This window comes from Anomaloglossus baeobatrachus (genome assembly GCF_048569485.1).
Source record: "Anomaloglossus baeobatrachus isolate aAnoBae1 chromosome 5 unlocalized genomic scaffold, aAnoBae1.hap1 SUPER_5_unloc_3, whole genome shotgun sequence".
In the NCBI taxonomy this organism is placed as follows: domain Eukaryota; kingdom Metazoa; phylum Chordata; class Amphibia; order Anura; family Aromobatidae; genus Anomaloglossus; species Anomaloglossus baeobatrachus.
The window spans coordinates 149,892-173,006 of NW_027441806.1; the positions used below are offsets into that span (position 1 = coordinate 149,892).

A 23,115-nucleotide genomic window follows, 5' to 3' on the forward strand; every position below is an offset into this window, starting at 1 on the left:
AACTATATTCTTTATTTTACAGCCCCCCCCATCACATGACTGTAGTCCAAGATCAGTGATCGGACGCAAGACCGTGTTATCTTGATCCCAATCTTTACAAAACGATCGGGCGAGGTTCCCCGATCCCAATCATCGGGGGGATCACCCATCACTATTTGCCATATACAGTGCTGCTCACCATTATTGGCACCTTTTCATTTTTTTCATAGACTGTACAATATCTTCAGAAATAAATGGAAATGCACCAAAATTATTTCCTCAGTATTTTTAATTAGTGGTCCAAAATACAACAATAAAACATTGTTTGTCACTTACATGCTGCAATTTCAAAGAAGAAACAGAATAAACAGCATGTGCAGCAATAAAGGCCCCTAATTAATACTTGGTTACACCCCTAATAAATACATGGTTGTACACCCTTTGACATTGATGAGCCTCCAAACACTTCTTGTAGCCATCTACAGTGCCTTGCGAAAGTATTTGGCCCCCTTGAATTTTTCAACCTTTTCCAAATTGTCACTCCAGGAAAGGAGACAAACTCTAGCACCACCATTGGAAATAGCAATCCTAAAAGTCAAAAGTGGCCTTTTAACAAGCCTTTTCATATGACCTAGGATAGATGCCAGATCAGAATCCCATTTGCAGACAGGGTGTTTCGGGGTGATTGCCCCTCGTCAGTGCAAAGTGTGGGTAACTCACATTTCAGGCTTCAAACATAAAAGATAAACATTTTAATGTTATGGTGAAGATTCAACAACAAGTGGGACACAATTGTGAAGTTGAACGAAATTTATTGCTTATTTTAAACTTTTTTAAAAAAATAAATAACGGAAAATTGGGGCGTGCAATTTTATTCGTCCCCTTTAAGTTAATACTTTATAGCGCCACCTTTTGCTGTGATTACAGCACAAGTCGCTTGGGGTATGTGTCTATCAGTTTTGCACATCGAGAGACTGAAATTCTTGCCCATTCTTCCTTTGTAAACAGCTGGAGCTGAGTGAGGTTGGATGGAGAGCGTTTGTGAACAGCAGTTTTCAGCTCTTTCCACAGATTCTCGATTGGATTCAGGTCTGGACTGTGACTTGGCCATTCTAACGAAACCTTGATACGTTTATTTGTGAACCATTCCATTGTAGATTTTGCTTTATGTTTGGGATCATTGTCTTGTTGGAAGACAAATCTCTGTCCCAGTCTCAGGTCTTTTGCAGACTCCAGCAGGTTTTCTTCAAGAATATTCCTGTATTTGGCTCCATCCATCTTCCCATCAATTTTAACCATCTTCCCTGTCCCTGCTGAAGAGAAGCAGGCCCAAACCATGATGCTGCCACCACCATGTTTGACAGTGGGGATGGGGTGTTCAGGGTGATGAGTTGTGTTACTTTTACGCCAAACATATCGTTTGGCATTGTGCCCAAATAGTTCGACTTTGGTTTTATCTGACCAGAGCACCTTCTTCCACATGTTTGATGTGTCTCCCAGGTGCCTTGTGGCAAATTTTAAATGACACTTTTTATGGATATCTTTGAGAAATGACTTTGCCACTCTTCCATAAAGGCCAGATTTGTGCAGTGTACGACTGATTGTTGTCCTATGGACAGACTCTCCCACCTTAGCTCTAGATCTCTGCAGTTCATCCAGAGCGATCATGGGCCTCTTGGCTGCATCTCTGATCAGTCTTCTCCTTGTTTGAGATGAAAGCTTGAATGGACGGCCAGGTCTTGGTAGACTTGCGGTGGTATGATATTCCTTCCATTTCAATATGATCGCTTGCATAGTGCTCCTTGGTATGTTTAAAGTTTTGGAAATCTTTTTGTAACCAAATCCGGCTTTAAACTTCTTCACAACAGTATCACGGACCTACCTGTTGTGTTCTTTGGTCTTCATGATGCTCTCTGCACTTTAAACAGAACACTGAGACTATCACAGAGCAGGTGCATTTATACGGAGACTTGATTACACACAGGTGGCTTATATTTATCATCATCAGTCATTTAGGACAACATTGGATAATTAGTTGGCAACAAACTATAATTTTCAAGTAAAACATTTCTCAACTTCTAGGTATGATAATGGCTTCAACCCTTGTGAATTTTGTGATGCTTAAAATGATGCTATTTGTGTGTAAAACATTACCCTCATTCTGAGCACAAGGGTTTCTCCTCTGTGTGAATTCTCTGGTGAGTAACAAGATGTGATTTTTGGTTAAAATATTTTCCACATTCAGAACATGAATATGGCTTCTCCCCTGTGTGATTTCTCTGGAACATAGACTCTGAAGAAAATATTTTCTCCCCTGTGTGACTTCTTTTGTGTTTAGCAAAATTTGATTCATCTGCAAAACATTTCCCACATTCTGAACATGTAAAAGGCTTCTCCCCTGTGTGAATTCTCTGGTGAGTAACAAGATGTGATTTTTTGTTAAAACATTTTCCACATTCAAAACATGAATATGGCTTCTCCCCTGTGTGAATTATCTGATGTGTAACACAAGCTATTTTACGTGCAAAACATATCCCACATTCTGAACATTTAAAAGGTTTCTCCCCTGTGTGAGTTCTCTGATGTGTAACAAGATATGATTTTTGCTTATAACATTTTCCACATTCAGAACATGAATATGGCTTCTCCCCTGTGTGAATTCTCTGATGTGTAACAAGATGTGATTTACATGCAAAAGATATCCCACATTCTGAACATGTAAAAGGCTTCTCCCCTGTGTGAATTCTCTGGTGTCTAACAAGATTTGATTTTTGGTTAAAATATTTTCCACATTCAGAACATGAATATGGCTTCTCCCCTGTGTCAGTTCTCTGGAACATAACAGACTCTGAAGAAAGTCTTTTTTCCCCTGTGTGAATTTTATGGATTTTTCCATATGCTGAAGTTGAGAACGGCTTCTCTGCTGTGAGAGCACTTTGATTTGATGAGGCATTCACTTCAGTTATATCTTGTGTGATATCAAAGTCATCTGATTTAAAAATTGAAGATGTCAGTTGTGCTTCTAATCTCCTGGTAGATTCATCTGCCAATAAGAAAAAATATTTTTAATAATATATACAAATTTAAGGATATCATTTATAAGATAGCTTGAAACGTTACAGACATCACTGCATACTTACCTTCCCGGCCGCCCAACAATGTCTTCCATGGCCTCTATCCCTGCTGCTGTCTCCCAGGACCTGCGCATGCCATGCAAATCTCCTTTGAGTGTGCTTAAGGCATCCGTGCACCTATTCTTAAAGGTCCAGCATACCCTAACCAGGAAGTGCCTCTCAACTTATGGCTAAGAGGCACTAGGTACTTAATGTATCCTCCCCCTATGGGAAGTGCCTAGGCAACATGGTCAATCCTTAGAGAAGTGTTGCTAGCTCTCAGTTCCTGTTCCATTTGCTGAGTCTTATGTTCTGTGTGTGCGAACATGTGTCTGTATCCTGGTATCCACAATGCCCGGGAAACCTGCTGCATTTATCTATCTATATCAGCTGTGTCTACCATATTTGCTGCACCTGTCGTATCAGCTGTATCCACTGCGCCTGCACCCAACCACATCAGTGACTGTTAGTAACCAATCCAGGATCCCAGGGGTCAGCTGTTGCAGTGACAGGACACCCTGGAATAGCCCTTGGCATCTACCTTCCAGCACAAGCCTATCCTCACCATCAAAAGCTCTAATGAAGCCGAGATATCTGCTTAGTTATGCTCCTCCTGGTTGAGATGGTGCTGCAGCCCAGTGGGCCCACTCCCGTTCGCGCCCACAAGCATAGTTTGCCCAAGCCATGGATCCCACTGACTCCAGAATGTTTCATCTCGCAGCAAGATTGTCCATCAATGGGAACAAGACTGGATCCTGAACTATTTGCAGTCAGTGGACACTTGCTTGAAAGCCTTCACCCCAATGCCTCCACTCGATCATGTCCCAGTTGTAGTCGCCACCCCGACACCATATCCAGCTCCAATCTTTGGTCCTCATCTATGCTCCTCTGTGGTCTAACGGTGACCCCAAGCAATGAAGAAAGATTCATAAAATCAGTGCTCCATGCACTTTGAACTTTTATTAATTTTGGACAGGTCCAAAGTAGCCTTTATGATGTCAGATATGAACGGTGAGCCCCTTGCTTAGATCAATTAATTATAGTAGTGAATTCAGCCTGTCGTGTTTGTCGGATGTACAAATCTTTCAGGGGGCATTCTGCAAGATAATCAAAGAACCGGGTAGAATCTGCACTCCATAGACTGCCACGAAATTCTCACCATAGGCCACTATGCCATTCATTTCCGCACTTCCAAACTAGGCTGGAATAATGAGGCACTGGTGGCTTCATTCTGAGAGGTTCTGTCCTGCAGAAGCAAAGACGAACTGGCGGGCCATAATATACCATATTCCCTGGACGACTTGGCATCTCTGGCTGTCCGCATTTATCTCAGGTTCTAACAACTGCAGTTCCTGCTGCTTTCTCTAAGTGCATCAAGGTAGATAACGTGAACCTGGCAAAGCCTCGTCCAGTGAACCATCGCAACACAGTCACATACGTTTATGTCCTTTGAAGCAGGGAAAATTCCAAGCCTAGGGTCCGTAGGAGAGGCTATCCTAGATGAAAGCAAGTCCTCTCTGTATTTATCCATATCACAAGCGGCACGGTGGCTCAGTGGTTAGCACTGCAGTCTTGCAGCGCTGAGGTCCTGGGTTCAACTCCCACCAAGGACACCATCTGCAAGGCGTTTGTATGTTCTCCCCGTGTTTGCGTGGGTTCCCTCTGGGTACTCTGGTTTCCTCCCACACTCCAAAGACATTCAGATAGGGAACACTGTCCCCATTGGGGCTCAATGTATGTAAAGCGCTATGGAATTAATAGTGATATATAAATGAATAAATTATTATTGTTATTTATTATTATCTGTGTCCGTATCCTGTGGCAGCACCGATTCACTGAGTTGGCCTATCTGGACACTAGTTCTGCCGAAAACTTCATACAACAGCCCATTGTGGATCAGTAACAGATTCCAATTCAATGACTTCAAGCTCCTATAGCAGTTTCATCCATGGATGTAAAACTTCTGTAGGAGACTAACCTGTTCATCACTGAACAAGTTGAACTCTGGGTGGAAATTCTGCACTCAAGGCAGATCGCCTTCTATAAATTTGCAGGACCGTCGCACCCAATACTACTGGCTCTGGCATGGCTTCAGATTAACGAGTCTGTCTTGGACTGGCGATCCGGAGATGTGCTCAGATGGAGTCAGCCCTGTTCAGAAAAATGTCTCATTTCAGTCCGTCATGCCCGATGACCAGTGATGCCCTCAAATCTTCTGGGTCTGCCATCCGCCTGCTGCGTTTATGCTGATGTCTTTGACAAGAGGAGGCTGAGACTCTTCGTCCACTCAGGCCATATGATTGCCTTATCAACATACTTTCTGGTTTCTCACCTCCCCTCGGCCATGTCTACCCTCTGTCCCAGGCAAAAAGCCAAGCCTTGCCAGAGCAAATCAAGGAGAATCTGGCAAGGGCATTTGTCCAGAAGTCCTTATCAGATGGAACCGGGTTCTTCTTCTTTCAAAAAAAAAAAAAAGATGGTCCTCTGCCCCCCTGTGTAGATTATAAAGGTCTCAACCATATCAAGGTAAAGAATAAGTATCCTCTGCTGTTTATACTGGAGGTGTTCAACCATAACCAAGGTTCCAGAATCTTCTCCGAGCTCGACCTCCGTGGTGCATACAACCTTGTCCGTATATGGTCGGGAGACAAAGGGAAGCCTGCATTTAATAGCCATGGTGGCCACTATGAGTTTTAGGTAATGCCATTCGGACTCCGCAATGCTGTGGCGGTTTTCCAGGAATTAGTGAACCATATCTTCTGAAATCTGCTCTACTCAAGCGCAGTGGTGTATCTGGATGACATTCTGGTATTCTCACCCAATCTGACAACGCACAGGAGTAATATTGGCCAGGTTCTACATAGATTGTAGGAGAATTGTTTATATGCCAAATTCGAGAAGTACCTTTTTGAATGCACTTCATTTCTTTTCCTGGGTTACATATTCTCAGACACCAGTTTTAATATGGATCCGGAGAAGGTGTCAGCAGTTCTGAAGTATGGCTTCGTCCTGATGGAGTTAACGTGATTCAGCAGTTCCTGGGTTTCACAAATTATTACTGCCAATTCATTCCTCAATTCTTGCATCAGATTCTCCCTATCACGGCCCTGACTCACAGGGGGGAATCCTAAGATGTGTATTTCTGAAGGGGAGAGTCCATTTATCACCCTCAAGTAGACATTCTCATCAGCTCCGCCACTACATAGAACAGAGATTAACAGACAGTTCTTCTTGGAAAAGGATGCTTTGTCCTCAAGGGCCGGTGTGATCCCCATGCAGAAGTCGGCTTCTGGTAAGTGGGTAACCTGTTGTTTCTTCTTCAAGGGCTTCTCTGCTCCTGAGCGCAACTAGTCAATTGATAACCGAGAATTGTTGGTGATCAAGATAGCTCTAGAGGTGTGCCGATACTGTCATGGTGACAGACCGGCTGCAGAAGGTTGTTGCATTTTCCTGCGCTAATTGCTCCTTGATATTTCATTCTTTTTTCCCTGATGTGAATTGAGTTTCAGGTATGTTCTCTGTCAGGGTTAAAGCTTTCCCCTCTAGGAACCTGCGAACACCTTGGCAATTCAGCTGCTAATCCTTATCCCAACGCCCTGTGTCCATATATACCTGCATTACACCTTGGTTTGTTGCCAGAGATAGAGTTCAGGCCGCTTTACACACTACGACATCACTAAAGCGATCTCGTTGGGGGTGACGAATTTTGTGACGTGTCGTGCGTGTGACACCTATTAGTGATTTTGAATCGTTGCAAAAACGTTGAAAATCGCTAATCGGTGACATGCCCCCCCGAAGCTCAATTATCGTTGCTGCTGCAGTAACGATGTTGTTCGTCGTTCCTGCGGCAGCACACATCGCTATGTGTGACACCGCAGGAACGAGGAACCTCTCCTTACCTGCGTCCCGCCCGCAATGAGGAATGAAAGAGGTGGGCGGGATGTTACGTCCCGCTCATCTCCGCCCCTCCTCTACTATTGGACGGCTGATGTCGCAGCGTGTAAAGCACCCTTTAATCTCCACATTGTGTCTGATAGAGGTGTCCAAGTCACATCTCAGTTCTGACAAATTTTCTGTGGTACTTTGTTAATGAACACCACATTGGGTCAAGCTTCTACCATGGGCGGAGCGCTCCTATAATAATCATGTGAGTCATCCAGTAACTCTCCATTCCTCATGGTATATGGACAGCAGCCCAAGAACACTCTCCCTGTGGTTATCACCTCCGGCAATCCTACCTCCGATGTTCTTGTCAAGGGGTTCTCCAAAGTCTAGGTGAAGACCAAGGCCTCCCTGGAGCAGTCCTCCAATAGAATGAAAAGCCATGCAGAAAAGTGATGCCTGGATCCTCCTTCGTTCTGTCCTAGAGTCAAGGTGTGGCTCTCTTCTAGATATGTCGGTTTCAAAATGCCTTCTTTCAAGTTGTCCCTTCTAGGTGCTTCAAAAGATCAACACTGTGTTCTATAAGCTGAAGATTTTAGCCTCCTTGCGGAATCCCAACTCCTTTCATGTGTTCTTCCTCAAGCCTGTCGTCCTGAGCCTCTACTTCAGAAATCCTGGTACCCTGCCTTCACCGGTAAGTGTGAAAGGTGTCTTTGAGGCAAAAGGCATCCTTGCCATGAAAAAAGTGAAAGGTAAAACTTTCTTTTTGGTTGACTGAATGGGGTTTGGTGGAGAACAGTAATGCCCATCTTGTGCTGAAAAAGATTCCTTTCAGGCCTGGAAAAGGGGGGGGGGGACACAAGGTGGTGCACTGTAAGGCTGTTACCGGCGTTCCTGCATGGTTCTGTCCGCTTTCCCCAGCGGAGACGCTAGCACACTTACTTTCTTGTCGCCCAGCGTTGGCTTCAATTTCCCCGGTCCCTGCCACCATTTCCCAGGGCCTGCACATGCCATGCAGGTCTCCTGGGAGCATGCTTAGGGCATTGGCACACCTATTATTAAAGGGCCAGTGTGCCCCAACCTGGAAGTGCCTTCTAGCCTATAGCTGAGAGGCACTAGGTATGTAAGGAATCCTCCCCTTAGGGGAGGTGTGGCGCCCCTGAGGCTTCAGTCACCACAGAGGTACTGCACCTCAGCCAGAGGTGTGGTATCCCATCCTGGGTAAGGAAGAGGTCAATGCAGGTTCATGCAAAAGCACAGCACACTCACTTAGCAACACATCACCAAACATGGTGAGGGCGTGATTATACCTGAACCAGACCGGGGGGTGAAGTCAGCTGAGTGGGAACAGAGGTGTCGACTGGAGGAAGTTAGAACAGTCTAAAGATCAAGTCAGGTGAGGAGCAGTGGAGGAGCTAAGACCCATGGTCTGAAGCTGGTACCACTCGGCACGGGCTCAAACAGAAAGGTCCCAGAGACCAGGAGAATTACTACACTACCCCGTGGCCTTGTTCTACACATAATCAAGTGGAGGGACATGGTCGCAAATCAGGAACTGGTTCCTAGGCTAGCGGAGATTAAACCCACGGGCTCCCTTGTAAAACCAGTGACTGAGGTGACGTCAAGCACGAAAGTTACCACCGCACACGAATTCGTTGGAAGGTGACCCAAAAAGGACCAAAGAGATAGCGCTTCACGCCGCCCGATAGGGTTCACAAGCACTGGAACAGGGTTCAGTGAGAGAGTGTGCATGGCAGGAGGGAGAAGCCAGCGCAGAAGTCGGCCAGAGAAAGCATACATAAAGAAAGGTGCACCGGACACAACCTCCAAACTATCCGTGAGGCTACAGTGAGTAAACACCTATTGACTGCACCCCTGAGTCGCTCCATTATTCGCCTGCGCCCACCATAATAGACTACTACTACCACCCCCTCTGCCCTGGGGCCCAGCTCTACCTGTGGAGAGTTACACCATCCAAGCTGCGTCACCATCAGCCCCAGAGGTTCCCCAATCCCGAAGCGGCGGCACCTATATTGCCGCATACCACAGGTGACGTCACAAATCAACCATCATCCCGTATATCTTTATTAAACACCACCGCCGGGGTCACAGAACCGGGCCACGCCACCGCGTTGCCTGATCAGCAGCAGAACCGCAGCCTGGTGACGAGTCACCCACGGCCCAGGTGGGCACATCAGAGGTACTTGGGCAACGTGTTCTATCCTCAGAGACATATTGCTAGTTGTCAAGTCCTATTCCGTTTGCGGAGTCTTATGCTCTGTGAGTGAACACGTGTCTGTATCCTAGTACTCGTTGTGCCTGGCAACCCTGCTACATCTATCTATATAAGCTATGCATACCGTACCTACTACATTCATCTATACCAGCTGTGCCTGCTGGAGCAGCATTGACTGTCAGTATCTCATCCCCAACCCCTGAGGCCAGCTGTTGCAGTACCGGGATTCCCTGGAGTAAAACCTGGCATCTACCTTCCAGCACAAGCCTATTCTCACCATCAAAGGCTCTAATGAAGCCAAGGTAGTCGCTGAGTCATGCCCCTCCTGGTTGAGACAGTGCTGCGGCCCAGTGGGCCTACTCCCGTTCGCACCAGCAAGCATAACAGTTTGCCCAGGCCATGGATCCTACTGACTCCAGAAATCCTTAGCTCACGGGTATTGAGGAAGAGATTGTCCATTAATAGGAACAACAAGACCAGATCCTGATCTACTTGCAGTCAGTGGAAACCTGCTTGCAAGCCTTCCATCCAGCACAAACCTATCCTCACCAACAGAAGCTCTAGTGAAGTTGAGGTAGTCACTTAGTTACGCCACTCCTGGTTGAGCCAGTGCTGTGGCCCAGTGGGTCCACTCATGCTTTCAAACGCGAGCATAACATAGCTAAAGAACTTACAAGGTATACAAATTGTAATTATTTACTCCAACAAAAAACGTTTACAATCTAAGAGTAGACCCCAGAGCAGGAACCAGTAGACCAGGATGTTCATTTTGCCTCCCGTGTATTGGAATAATAAGCCATCAAATAATATTTTGTAAGATAAAATTATACCAAACTACTTCTCTGTGAGTGGAAAAATGGAGGGTTTCCACAATGGTTGTAGCTGAAAGATTCTTGATAAAGAGATATGGCTTCATAATCCAATCCATCAAAATCCCAGAGCCAAATCTCCTCGATGCTTCTCAGCCTTGCAGTGTACCCAGACACTGTCATTATCCACATGTTTGGCATTGCCACAGGGAAGAACCCACATAAACATTTACGGTTTGCATGTCTCGTGGAGCACAAGCTGGCCACTAGGTGTTGGGCACTAAAATGGCAGATTTGCTATTTTCACTCTATAACAGGGGTGGGGAACCTTTTTACTGCCGGGGGCCATTTAGAATTTCCTACTAACCTTTGGGGGCCATTTGTTGAAAACAGCTGACATGTGTGCCGACCGCCGCCGCCTGCCCGCGGCAGGGGGTGGGGCTTAACGGGACACGCTCCATGACGGATATATCCGTCCATGGTCGTGAAGGGGTTAATGCACCCCCATAGTCCTCTGGCCACTGTGATTAAATACATATTCACTTCTCCTTGTTCCCCCGCTACTGCGGTCTCCTCAGCGTGTGTCCAATCTTCTGCCACTCTGCACATCTCAGCACAGTGTGCAGTAGTGATGTCATTGCGCTCTAGTGTGCTGACACATCAGAGCGCAGACACAGTGGGAGAATGCCATCTGTGATGCCAATACAATTGAAAGTGCTATCCTTGGCGGGGGGCCCGATACCAGCGTTTGCACCGGGCCCCACAGCAGTTTTTTGGCCGCCGCTATTGGCTGAGATCCCTGGGCCGCCTAAACAACTGCGACCGCAATCGTTCCGTGAGCTTTGGTTCTAACTACTGTACAGAAAAAATGTGACTGTAGACAAGAACATATCTACTAAAATGATCGCCCTCCAGCCCAACAGCCTTCACCGTCAGTGATTTAGTAACTAGAGGTGACACATCTGGAGTAATTACAGTATGTGGCTCGGGGGCTCTCGGCAATCCAAACTACACTGTGTTCCAAAATATTATGCAAAAAATATTTTTTCATATTTTCCTAAATTAACTTTATCAATTATAGTCATGGTTATTTTCCAGTCATCTACTATTCGAGTAGAATTGAAATGTTTTTGATCAAACTGCCTATGAAAACAGTATATTTTTAAAAATAAACACTCAAAGTGCACTCAAAATGCATGTTCCAAATTCTTATGCCCAGCAGTTTTAAACCTCTTTATTTTTATTTTAAAAAACAATATGGTCAATTGTGAAATTCTAAGCATTATCAGCTTATCACAAAATGAAATCAAACAGTTTTCAAGTCAAAACTTAATTCTAGGTGATGTTACATTTGCACATAGGACCCCTTGTTTGAAAGAAGCTTCTGAACTCTCTCGTCCATTGAATTTGTCAGTTTTTGGATGGTTTGTGCTTTAATTGTTTTGCATGTGGACAGAATACCCTCCCAGAGCTGTTGCTTAGATGTGACCTGCCTCCCGCCATCATAGACACTCCTTTTGATGATGCTCCAGAGGTTCTCAATGAGGTTGAGGTCAGGAGAAGATGGTGGCTACACAATAAGTTTGTCCTCTTTTATGCCCATAGCAGCCAGAGATGCAGATGTGTTATTTGCAGCATGAGACGGTGCATTATCATGCATGAAAATGATCTTGCTGCGGAATGCACGGTTCTTCCTCCTGAACCATGGCAGGAAGTGCTGTTTTAGAAACTACACATAGATTATGGAGTTCATCTTGACCCCTTCAGGGATCCTAAAGGGGCCGACAATCTCTCTCCCCATGATTCCAGCCCAAAACATTACTCCACCTCCTCCTTGTTGGCGCCTTAACCGTGTTTTCATGGGGTGTCCATCAACCAGCCATCCTCCACTCCATCTATCTGGACCATCGAGCGTTGCACGGCACTCATCGGTGAACAAAACAGTTTGGAAGTCAGTCTTCATGTATCGTTTGGCCCACTAGAGCCGTTTCTGGTTGTGTGCAGTGGATAGAGGTGGTTGACAGGATGGCTTACGCACAGATGCAAAGCTCTGAAGGACCCTGCATCTTGTTGTTCGGGGGACGTTGGAGGCACCAGAAGCTTCAAAAACTTGTCTGCTGCTATGACAAGGCATTTTAGCAGCTGCAATTGCCTGTTGGAAAGAGTCCTCAATTTTTCCTTATCAGCACGCACACGTGTGTGCTGTGAATCAGCTACATACTTCTTGATTGTGCGATGATCACGATGAAGTGTCTTGGCAATGTTGATTGTAGTCATGCCTTGACCTAAATACTCCACAATTTGTTGCTTCTCAGCAGCCGACACATGCTTTTTCTTCCCCATTTTGGCAAAAAATGTAGGCTGCTTAATAATGTGGAACAGCCTTCTTAAGTAGTCTTGCCTTTATTTGGACACACCTTCCAAACTAATGTGCACAGGTATCTGTAATCGCTTTCAGTGATATAAAGAGCCCTGACACACATCACCAGCAATGAGTTTAAATGACAAACAAAAAATGTCTAACCTTATCACTCCAAAACTCTTTTTGCATAATAATTTGGAACACAGTGTATTGTAGGGGCCAATATCTTCTCAGATGAGTTTCTTGAAGAAACATTACACATTTACTTTCTGCCTCTCGGACTCCACAATGGACGGCTCCAGTACAAGTTCTTATATAATGGAGATTTGTAGAATTCAGAGAAAATATCTTTCAGGCTCTTGAAGGTAAAAATATCAGAACTTTATGTGTTACTTTCCTTTTTTTTCTAATTAAATCTTGTGGGTGGGCTGCCCGGCCTCCATGTACCCACTGTGGGGTAATTCTAACCTCCCTCATATGTTACAGTTACCCTGTGCCCAACTTTGGATAACAATGCCCCTATCAGCACATTCATCAGAAGGGAGAGAAGGAAGATCCATCAATAAGATGCCGAGATTCTAGGAAGATGGAGTCATTGCTCTCAGTGGGAGAAACAATAAGAATCTTGTAGTTATGATACTTATAAGGACCTGCCAAATCACATTTGTGGGAAACGGTGTGCCGTCGTCCTCACCCCACTGCCTCTCCTCACCTCCCCCCACTTTTGATGTATCTGCTCTGCGTTCACAAATAAACTGTGGATACTGAAGTACGGTGATCGCTGCCTTTCTTTCTCTGGATGGATTATACTTATTAAATGGTGAATAAAAATTAAAAAAAATGATGATGTTACAAAGCAAGCTTTCCAGACTACTGAGGTCTCTTCATCAACTACAAGATTATTATTCTGTTTCTCCCACTGAGAACAATCAATCTTTATTCACCTGGAGAACACGGCACCAAACTAAGACTCTAGGAAGTCACCAGCATCATTAGGGTAAGTTCACACAGTGCGTTTTTCGTGGCGTTTTTGCGCGTTTTTTAGGTGCGTTTTTGCTCAGAAAACTGCATGACTTTGCTTCCCCAGCAAAGTCTATGAGTTTTCATTTTTGCTGTCCGCACACAGCGTTTTTTTTTAGCTGCGTTTTTGTGGTGCCCATAAAAACGCAGCATGTCAATTATTTTTGCGTTTTTCACTGCGTTTTCCACCCATTGAGTTCAATGAGATGTTCATAAACGCAATGAAAACAGCAAATTGCAAATATAGCTGCGTTTTAATTACTAAAAACGCAGCTATAAACGCAAGGGGTGAGTAGTAAAGTGACATGTACAGGAAGAGGATTTCTTCAGTAAAGTCAGTAAACACAGAAGAGTGAATCCTCCCGGTACCGCCACCGCCGCTTCCATTTCCCGCTCGGTGCCATGTCCGCTCCCGTGCAGGAGGTGGAAGCGGCTGCTGAATCAAAAGTGAACAGTAGAAAAATGTCATACTCCCCTGTCTGCAGACTCCCGGTGCCATTTCCTCTCCCAGCTCCTCTCCCGGTCGCGCCACCCCCGCTCCGGCTGTGTGCCAGGTCCCAGGCACGTCCTATAGCTGCATGACCTGGCCGTGAGGACCTGGCGGTGATCACCTGATGCGGTCACCTGACGCATCAGCTGATCGTAAGTCTCGTGGTGACGCCGGATTTTACCGCTGAGTGACTGATTCCCCGGCGCTTGCAGTCAGTTCATGACAGCTGCAGACAGGCTGGGGTGATCTCCGGAGTTCAGGTGAGAGCACCGGAGATTAGCCCGGAATGTCTGCAGCTGTCATGAACTGAATCGCAAGTGCCGGGGAATCAATCACTCGGCGCTCGCTGTAAAGTCCAGGCTGCACGCCAGAGCTCAGGTGAGAGCTCCGAAGTGCAGTGCAGGTACCTGAATCCAGGCCTGGCATTACTGGAGATTCCTCCGGTAGCCAGTCCGACGCTGCACAGACATGTTTTTTTTTTTGCACTGATGCATCAGCTGATTGTATAAAAGCCGTTTATACAATCAGCTGCTGTCAAATGTGATTGAGGCCCTTGAACCTGACACATCATCTGATCGCTGTAATGCCTGATTGGAGCCACAGACTCAGACTGGCTGTAAGGGGAGTCTAGAGAAAAGCCGCTCACAAAGCAGGACCCCAAGAACTCTGCAACCCTTTAACCCCTATACAGGGATTTGGAATTACACAGAGCTCCAGAGATCACTACCTGTGGTAGGCTGTAGTCCGTGGTCATCAGGCAGGGTCAAAACCAGGAGATGCAAAACAGGAACCGAATCGGCAGGCAAGGGCGTAGTGAGGAGACAAAGCAGAGGTCAAATCCGGAACTGGCAGCAAGGTACAAAAACGACAGGCAGGAGGGTAGTCAAAAAACAAGCAAAGGTCAGCGCACAGGAATCAAAATACAAACAGCACATGAGCCAGGAGAACAGAACTATCTCTGGCAGTGGTCATGTGACAGGAGGGGGAATAAGAAGGGTGTGGTGTCTTCCCATTGGCTGCAGGTGAATGTTGGCAACTTCAGCTGGAAGACACACACGCCACCTACAGTCAGCCAGTGGTAATGCAGGTTCCAGGGAAACCCAGCCTGGTGGATGAGCGGAGCCTGTGCTCCGCAAAGCCACGGGCACCGACTCCTCTCCCATCACCAGCACTATCCATGGTGGGAACATGGCGTTGTCTGGCGATCGGAGCAGAAGTCGCAGGAGCGGGCTCCGGTGGGGACGTGACAATCGCTTTGCCTTCCAGCAAACCTATCAGATGACATTGGATCCGATTTGGACGGCGCGGGACCCTTGACCCAGGATTACTGCGGAGGGGGTTCTTTATTTCAAAAAAGATGGGAGTCACTAATTGAGTTGTGTTTTATTTCTAATAAAAATATTTTTCTGTGTGTTGTGTTTATTTTTTTATCTTTACTAGAAATTCATGGTGGCCATGTCTAATATTGGCGTGAAACCATGAATTTCTGGCTTAGGGCTAGCTGATAATATACAGCTAGCCCTAACCCCATTATTACCCAGCGAGCCACCCGGCATCAGGGCAGCTGGAAGAGTTGGAAACAGCGCCAGAAGATGGCGCTTCTATGAAAGCGCCATTTTCTGGGGTGGCTGCGGACTGCAATTCGCACCGGGGGTGCCCAGAAAGCTTGGGCACCCTGCATTGCGGATTCCAATCCCCAGCTGCCTAGTTGTACCTGGCTGGACACAAAAAGTAGGCTAAGCCCACGTCATTTTTTTTTTTATTATTTCAGGAAATTCATGAAATAATTAAAAAAAAAAAAGGGCTTCCCTATATTTTTGGTTCCCAGCCGGGTACAAATAGGCAGCAGGGGGTTGGGGGCAGCCCATACCTGCCTGCTGTACCCGGCTAGCATACAAAAATATGGCGAAGCCCACATCATTTTTTTTGTTTGGGGGGGCAAAGAAATCCTGCATACAGTCCTGGAAGGAGGATTCTGGGCCTTGTAGTTCGACAGCTGCTGTCTGCTCTCCTGCATACACTATTGGATGGAGGATACTGAGCCTTGTAGTTCTGCAGCTGTCTGCTCTCCTGCATACACTAGTGGAGAATGAAGAACATATGGCAGAAGGAAATGACATCAGACCTCTTTTTTTTTCAACAATCTTAAATGGCAATGGCAATGTTGATAAAAAAAACGCAAAAAAACGCAGTGAGCAAAAACGCAGCAAAACGCAGCCAAAAACGCACCAGAACGCGGTAGAAACGCATGCGTTTTTTTCATGCGTTTTTTAAAGACACTGCCTTTCTGTACGTTTTTAGCGCTAAAAAACGCACAAAAACGCAGGGTCAAAAAAACGCAGTGTGTGCACATAGCCATACCCTCCGCTTTCTCTTAGAGGTCCACCATACTGATTAGATTTTTCTTCCCATGATTTTCTAAGTTGTCTGCACATTCTACGTACGCTGTCATTTGGCTTTACAGATTAGAGGTCTGGGCAGCTAAGGGTCAACATCATCTAATTTCTGGGGATAGGGTGGATCCTACCTGTACAGTCTGGCTGACACAGATCTCACTCCAACAGAAGCGCATCCAATGCCTAAAATAATGGGACCAGGGTCGAACTAGCCCACCAGGAGGTCGGGAGAACCCCCGGTGGGTCCCTGCTATTGATGGCCACGCTCCGCCCCCCTACCCACCGTGGGCCCCTATGGATATGTGTGAGAGGCCCCCCCGGCCAGTAATTTCACTAATCATATCGGCACATTGCCGATATTAGTGACATTCCCATTCCCTCTGCAGCGGAAAGCAGGGAGAGCGATCTCCCTGCTCTGCCTGCTGTCACTGTCAGTGCCGCTCTGACTCCTCTGCGCAGCGATACTGCAGGAGGAGGCAGTCACAGAGCGATGACTGCTTCCTTCCTGCCCCAGTGCAGGCAGCATCGCGCTGCGGAGGACGGATCCGGCGTCGCCCCCAGGCCAGGCTGCAGGAGCAGCAGCATGTGAGCATAGAAGGTGGGGGCTGGGGGGGGTGAGCAGGGGCCCCGGGGGGGGGGGGGGGCGCGGGGGCCGTTTACCTCACCAGTGACCTGCCTGGGGCCAGCCCCAGGCCAGGAGTCCCCAGACAGTGCTCCAGCCGCCACCACCATCCCATCTGTCCTGCTGCTGGGGGGCTGTAGTGCAGCTGCCCCCTCCCCCCTCCCCAGTATGGTGCCCTCAGGCAGCTCCCAGGCCACAGGGCATCACAGGCCCCCAGCCTTTCAATCGGAAACTTCAGTGATTGTACAAGTTCTGTACGATCACTGAAGTTTCCGCAGTTGCAGGACCTTTAGTGACATCATATGTGTCATGTGACTCACAAAAGGTCCTAGCGGTGGACTGCGGGAGTCCCCAGGCCTGCACAGATGAGGTGTGGAGGACTTGGAGATAGCGCCGGTATACAAATGTATGCGTGTCTTTCAGGCGCGCATACATTTGTACAGGAGGTAGAGCAGCGCTGCTCAGCCCCGCACCGCGACGTCATCACTGGGGCCGGGGCTGCAGAGGAGGAGGACGCCACAGGACTGAGGCAGAGGAGCGCGCCTCACTCCTGCACCGACCTGACATCATCACCGGGGCCGCAGCTGCAGGGATGAAGAGGAGGACGCGCAGGCACAGCTAAGCGCTCCAGAGGAGCCGAAGATGTACATGAGGGGCTGCGGGTGGGGGAGGAGCAGTGTTATTTTACAAGGGGCATTAAGAAGCGGTGGGGGACTTTATGGAGCATATTATGGGTCAGTTTGGGACATAATAGTGCAGTGGGGGACATAATAGGGCAGTGGGGGACATTATAATGCAGTGGGGGACATTATAGTGCAGAGGGGACATTATAAGGCAGTGGGGGACACTATAGGGCAGTGGGGGACACTATAGGGCAGTGTGGGACATTATAGGGCAGTGTGGGACATTATAGGGCAGTGTGGGACATTATAGGGCAGTGGGGGACACTATAGGGTAATGGGTGCCATTATGAAGCAAATTGGGGCATTATAGGTCAGTGGGGGACGTTATGAAAGAAATTGGGACATTATAGGGCAATGGGGGACATTATGAGGCATCAAAGATTGTGGAAGGCAGCATAGTATAATGAGGAGGGGGGGAATTTATACAGGGATATAGTTGGGGGGAGATATAGAAAGGGCAAATTTTGGGGGGACATTTTGGAAAGGGGCACTTTGTGGAGCTATTTTGGAGAGGAGCAGTGTGTGGGGATATTTTGTGCAGGAAGCAATTAAGAACCCCTTCTCATTCCACTTGTTTCCCCAGACATTATTAAATAAAAGTGGCCAGGATGAGGGACATAATTACTATATGGGGCCAGGATGAGGGACGTACATTATTAGTTTATGGTGGCACGTGGGGCATAATTACTGTAGGGGCAAATTAGGGGACATTATTACTGATGAAATATAAGTTAATTTTGAGGATACTGTCTCCAATTGGGGAACAAGAGTTTGACGTGGTGTAGAAATTGGGGAAATAGTGAGGAATGTGCTCTGGGAGTGATCAGCTATAGGTGACTGTTATTTTCTGCAGAGTCGCGTCATGGCAGGAAGAAGTGATGACGGTCAGCGCCGGATGAAGAGAAAAAGCGAATATGAATAAAGTCAGCTAGAGACGTCACTGGTAAGTCAGTGTGTTACATGTACACACACACTATACTGTACACTGTATACAGAGCTCCTGTATATAATGTCACTGGTGATCACTGTATTACCTATACACTATATACAGAGCTCCTGTGTATAATGACACTGATGATAATATTAGTGTTATTAGCATTGTAGTTTTTATTCATGATCGTTATTGTAGTATTATATGTCCTTGTGGTAGTAATATGTCGTCTGGTCATGTACTGATATTTGTCTTGTGTGTGGTATTATTTGTTCATTATGTGATGTGGTAATAGTGTGACGGTATTTCTCCCTTGTATGTGGTTGTATTCGGTCACTATGTGGTCTGATTATGGTGTGGCGGTATTACTTTCTTGTATGTAGTTATAGTCGGTCCTTATGTGGTGTGGTTATAGTGTTGCGGTATTTCTCCCTTGTATGTGGTGATATTCGGTTACTATGTGGTCTAATTATGATGTGATGATGTGGTGGCATTACTCTCTGGTATGTGGTTGCTTTTGATCACTATGTGTTGGTAGTATGTTATCTGGTCATAGTGTCATGGTATTTCTCCATTGTATGTGGTATTATTCGGTCTCTTTGTGGTCTGTTCATGGTGTGGTGGTATTTATCCCTTGTATGTGGCTGTATTTGGTCACTGTTTGGTGGTAATATGTAGTCTGGTCACGGTGTGGTGGTATTTCTCCCTTGTATGTGGCTGTATTTGGTCACTGTTTGGTGGTAATATGTGGTCTGGTCACGGTGTGGTGGTGGTATTTCTCCCTTGTATGTGGCTGTATTTGGTCACTGTTTGGTGGTAATATGTGGTCTGGTCACGGTGTGGTGGTATTTCTCCCTTGTATGTGGCTGTATTTGGTCACTGGTGGTAATATGTTGTCTGGCCACAGCGTGGTGGTATTTCTCCCTTGTATGTGGCTGTATTTGGTCACTGTTTGGTGGTAATATGTGGTCTGGTCATGGTGTGACGGTATTTCTCCCTTGTATGTGATATTATTGGTCTTGGTATAGTGGATTGTGTTGTGTATGGAGGTCACTTTTTCTCTCTATAAGGGGGAGATTATTTCCAGTAGAAATTAAATACTTCAACATTTAACCCCTCCCTGTCCTGTGACTATTACACTGCAGTAAATATGCACTTACAGAGATTCTCCAGTGAAAGCAAGTAATCACCTTTACAAAGGCCACATGCACACACTATTCAGTGAGTTTTTTACCTCCATATTGGAAGCCTAAACCAGGAGCGGTAAAATCAGAGGAAAAGTAGACTAGAAATACGGGCACCACTTCTGTATTTATCAGCCACTCCAGAATTTGGCTACAAATACTGATGTAAGATACTGACCAAATACTGAACGTGGCCTAAGGATAAGTGATAACTTATTCATCAGTGGGGTCCGATTGCTGGGACCTGCACCGATCGTGCAACTTTTATCCCCCATTACACTGGAGCTCGTGTCCGAATCAACCACTGACCCATTCATTCCTCAGTGGTTGTGAGCACTGTGCTTGTTTTTATCTGGCTGCTCCACAGAGGATGAATGGAGCTGCGGTCACACCTCCCACCCCACAGATGATGAATGGAGCTGCGGTCACACACCCCACCTGCTGCTGCAAAAAGTTCCCAATCTTCCGATCGGTGCGGTTTCCACTGGTCTGTTCACCGATCAATAAGTCATCACCAACTGAACCTGTGGATCGGTGATAACTTGTTTTCACCAAAGACCCCATTACTGCAAACTACTATAATTGTACATTCCAGTTATGGTGCACAATATAGATGTGCAGGAGCCGCCTGTGTATACAGTCAAAACAACGAAATAATGGGGTGTTTATATTTAGCTGTAGGGAGGGCCCCTGGAGTCAATTCCCCTGGTGGGCCCCAGACACCCCAGTTCGACCCTGCTGGGGACAGTTTTGGGTGGAAGAGCATGTGGTGGTCTATCAGCAGAATGGTGACCATTTCCTATGGCCGGACTACAACCCTGATAAAGCAGCCACAGCCGGTGACTGAGAAGAATCTGTGACTTCTCTGCATTTAGTGGTCACTACTCACCTGGGCGGTTATATGTAGGAATCTCCTCTTTACTCCGCTCATCACCCCTCACATATGTCTCTGTAGTATTAATATGGGGCAGATCTTCCCCCTGAAACAAATATTGTAAAAGTCACAGACAGATGGAGAAGTCCCATCTATGATCAGCTCTAATCCTGCCATCTCCACCGCTCTCATTACACAAGTATAACACATATAATACTGGAGGATAAAACAAGACTGAGCACAAGACCTTCACAGCCGTCTACACATCATAGGGAGATTTCATGGCACCTTCTCTCCATCTACCTGATGATCCTGAGGAACATCGGGATCTTCTTGTTTACAGTCCTGTGGGAGAAGAGGACGGGGACATCTCTCTGGTGTTGTCCTCTTACTGGATAGAACTGGAGGAGACACATACAGGGACTGAATTCATTCCTTACATACAGATAATTATAAGCCGTGTGTATTTAGTCCTGTCTATTACCTGGTGATGTGAGGGGCTGGGGAACCTCCATCATGACGTCCTTGTACAGATCTTTGTGTCCTTCTAAATACGCCCACTCATCCATGGAGAAATAGACGGTGACGTCCTGACACCTTATAGGAACCTGACACATACAAAGATACCGTCACCCCCGATCCCTTCATAGCGTTACTGTATAATGTCCCAGCATTCCCAGCAGTGTCACCTCTCCAGTCAGCAGCTCAATCATCTTGTAGGTGAGTTCTAGGATCTTCTGGTCATTGATGTCCTCATGTATCGGGGTGTGAGGTGGAGGCCCCGTGATTGGGCTCAGGGGTCTTCCCCATCCCTCAGACACAGGGGCCTGACAGCGCTCACTAGAGGTCTTCTTCACTACTGTGTAATCCTGGTTATGGAGAGACACAGTAATAAATCTCACTCCAGACATTTCCAGAGTCCTCACCTCTCCAGTTCTGTCCATCTGTTATTCCCATAGATAAGAATGATGTAATGTGACGTCATCAGAATCTCTCACCTCTCCAGTAAGCCGGAAGAGGATCTCTAGGGTGAGGTGTAATATCCTCTCCGCCATCTTGTCCCTGTCCATATCCATCCTTCACGGAGCAATCAGGAGAATTCTCTTCTATAGAAGATTTCCACTGAGAGGATCCGATATTGTAGGGACCTGAATGGGGAGAGTGATGATATGTAAAATTAATGTAGATAATAATGAAGGTGAGATATAATTGGGATAGGAAAAAAATTCACATGAAATGTGCTATATAAGTAGTAAAACCGACCGATAAAAGTAGCACATCATTTTTATTAAAAAAACACAATCCTTCATATGGCAATGTGAATGGAAAAAACAAAAAGGTAATTGGTCCCGGAATAAGAGTAGGAAAATACAAAAGAGCAAAGTCAAAACATTTCCCAGTTTTTCGGTTAAGAACAGGGCAATGGTATTAGGATTCGATGTATTCTTGTCTCTAATGGAAGAAGAGGGGCCACACATGGTGTACGGATCTGTGCACTTGTGGCGCCCTGGAAAAGCTAGGGGCCACAGAGAACAACACCACAACACCCCACACTCCCAGCAGGCACATCAAAGTCAGACACAAAACTCTTGTTGCCTTCCTCCAGGGGCTGATGTTCACACCAGGGGGTGGGCCAGGCGGTTGGTCCCACCCACCGAGGAGTTCACAGTCCTGGAGGCGGGAAAAACCAGGCAGATAGAGTTTGGAAGTGAAAGTGGAAGGAGGGAAAGTGTTGAGAGAGGAGAAAAGTGACATCTAAGCAGCCTGAAGTTGGTCCCGGTGTGTGGCCCGGACAGATCAGCAAGGTTGGCAGACTGTGGTGACCGTCTGCAGGAGTGGCCGATTGGAGTCTACCGTAAGGACCGTGGACGGGCGGTGGCCCGGCGGTACCGGACCGGTACACGAAGAGAAGCCAGCACCATCTGGCAGGGGCTTTTCGGACCCCGGCAAGGCTAGGAGTCGTGAATTTGCCGAATCCGTTAGTGAAGGGGACCTCCTGGGTTTCCAAACAGTCAAGTCCCGACAAGGCAACAGTCCAACCTAGTGAGGGAGACACCGCCACCGCCAAGGCAACCGTTTCTCAGGGCCAGCGCCTGCGGGCAAAAGGGGCTCCTCCGGCCCATATCCAAGCCGGGGAGCGGGTTACCGGTGGGAACCCATTGGAACCGTACAAGTAACTTAGGTGCAGGGAAAGGCAGTTACCACCAACCTGCCGGGAGCAACAACACCGCAGCCGTCTGTGGGACCCGTCCATCCAGCCGAGTGTCTTACCGAGAACTGTGTCTTCATCATTGGGCTGAGTGAGTACCACCGTGCCGTGCGGCACAGCGCTGCCCCGCGACCCTGCACCTCACCAGGCCTCGCAACCCGCCTGCCATCCAGCCCTACCCCATCACCGGGCCCCGGGACAACCAACCCCCTACCCACGGAGGGGAGAACTAACAACCAAGCTGCTCCCTGTCACCGCTCCCGGGATCCCCGTCCAGAGCAGCGGTGGTGTCACCAAAATCACCACAACCGTGGGTGGCGTCACG

The 23,115-nt window shown here is 47.0% G+C and overlaps 1 protein-coding gene across 1 annotated transcript; it reads right to left on the reverse strand.

Annotated features, from left to right (window-relative positions):
- Window positions 1-261: 261 nt before the first annotated feature.
- Window positions 262-21,442, reverse strand: LOC142259150 (uncharacterized). The gene is made up of 5 exons (XM_075331656.1): window positions 21,271-21,442; window positions 21,066-21,189; window positions 20,885-20,982; window positions 20,597-20,687; window positions 262-3,022 (listed from the first exon to the last, which is right to left on the reverse strand). Exons 1-5 carry the CDS (start codon window positions 21,292-21,294, stop codon window positions 2,136-2,138), a joined length of 1,224 nt encoding a protein of 407 aa, XP_075187771.1. The 5' UTR covers window positions 21,295-21,442; the 3' UTR covers window positions 262-2,135.
- Window positions 21,443-23,115: the final 1,673 nt, after the last annotated feature.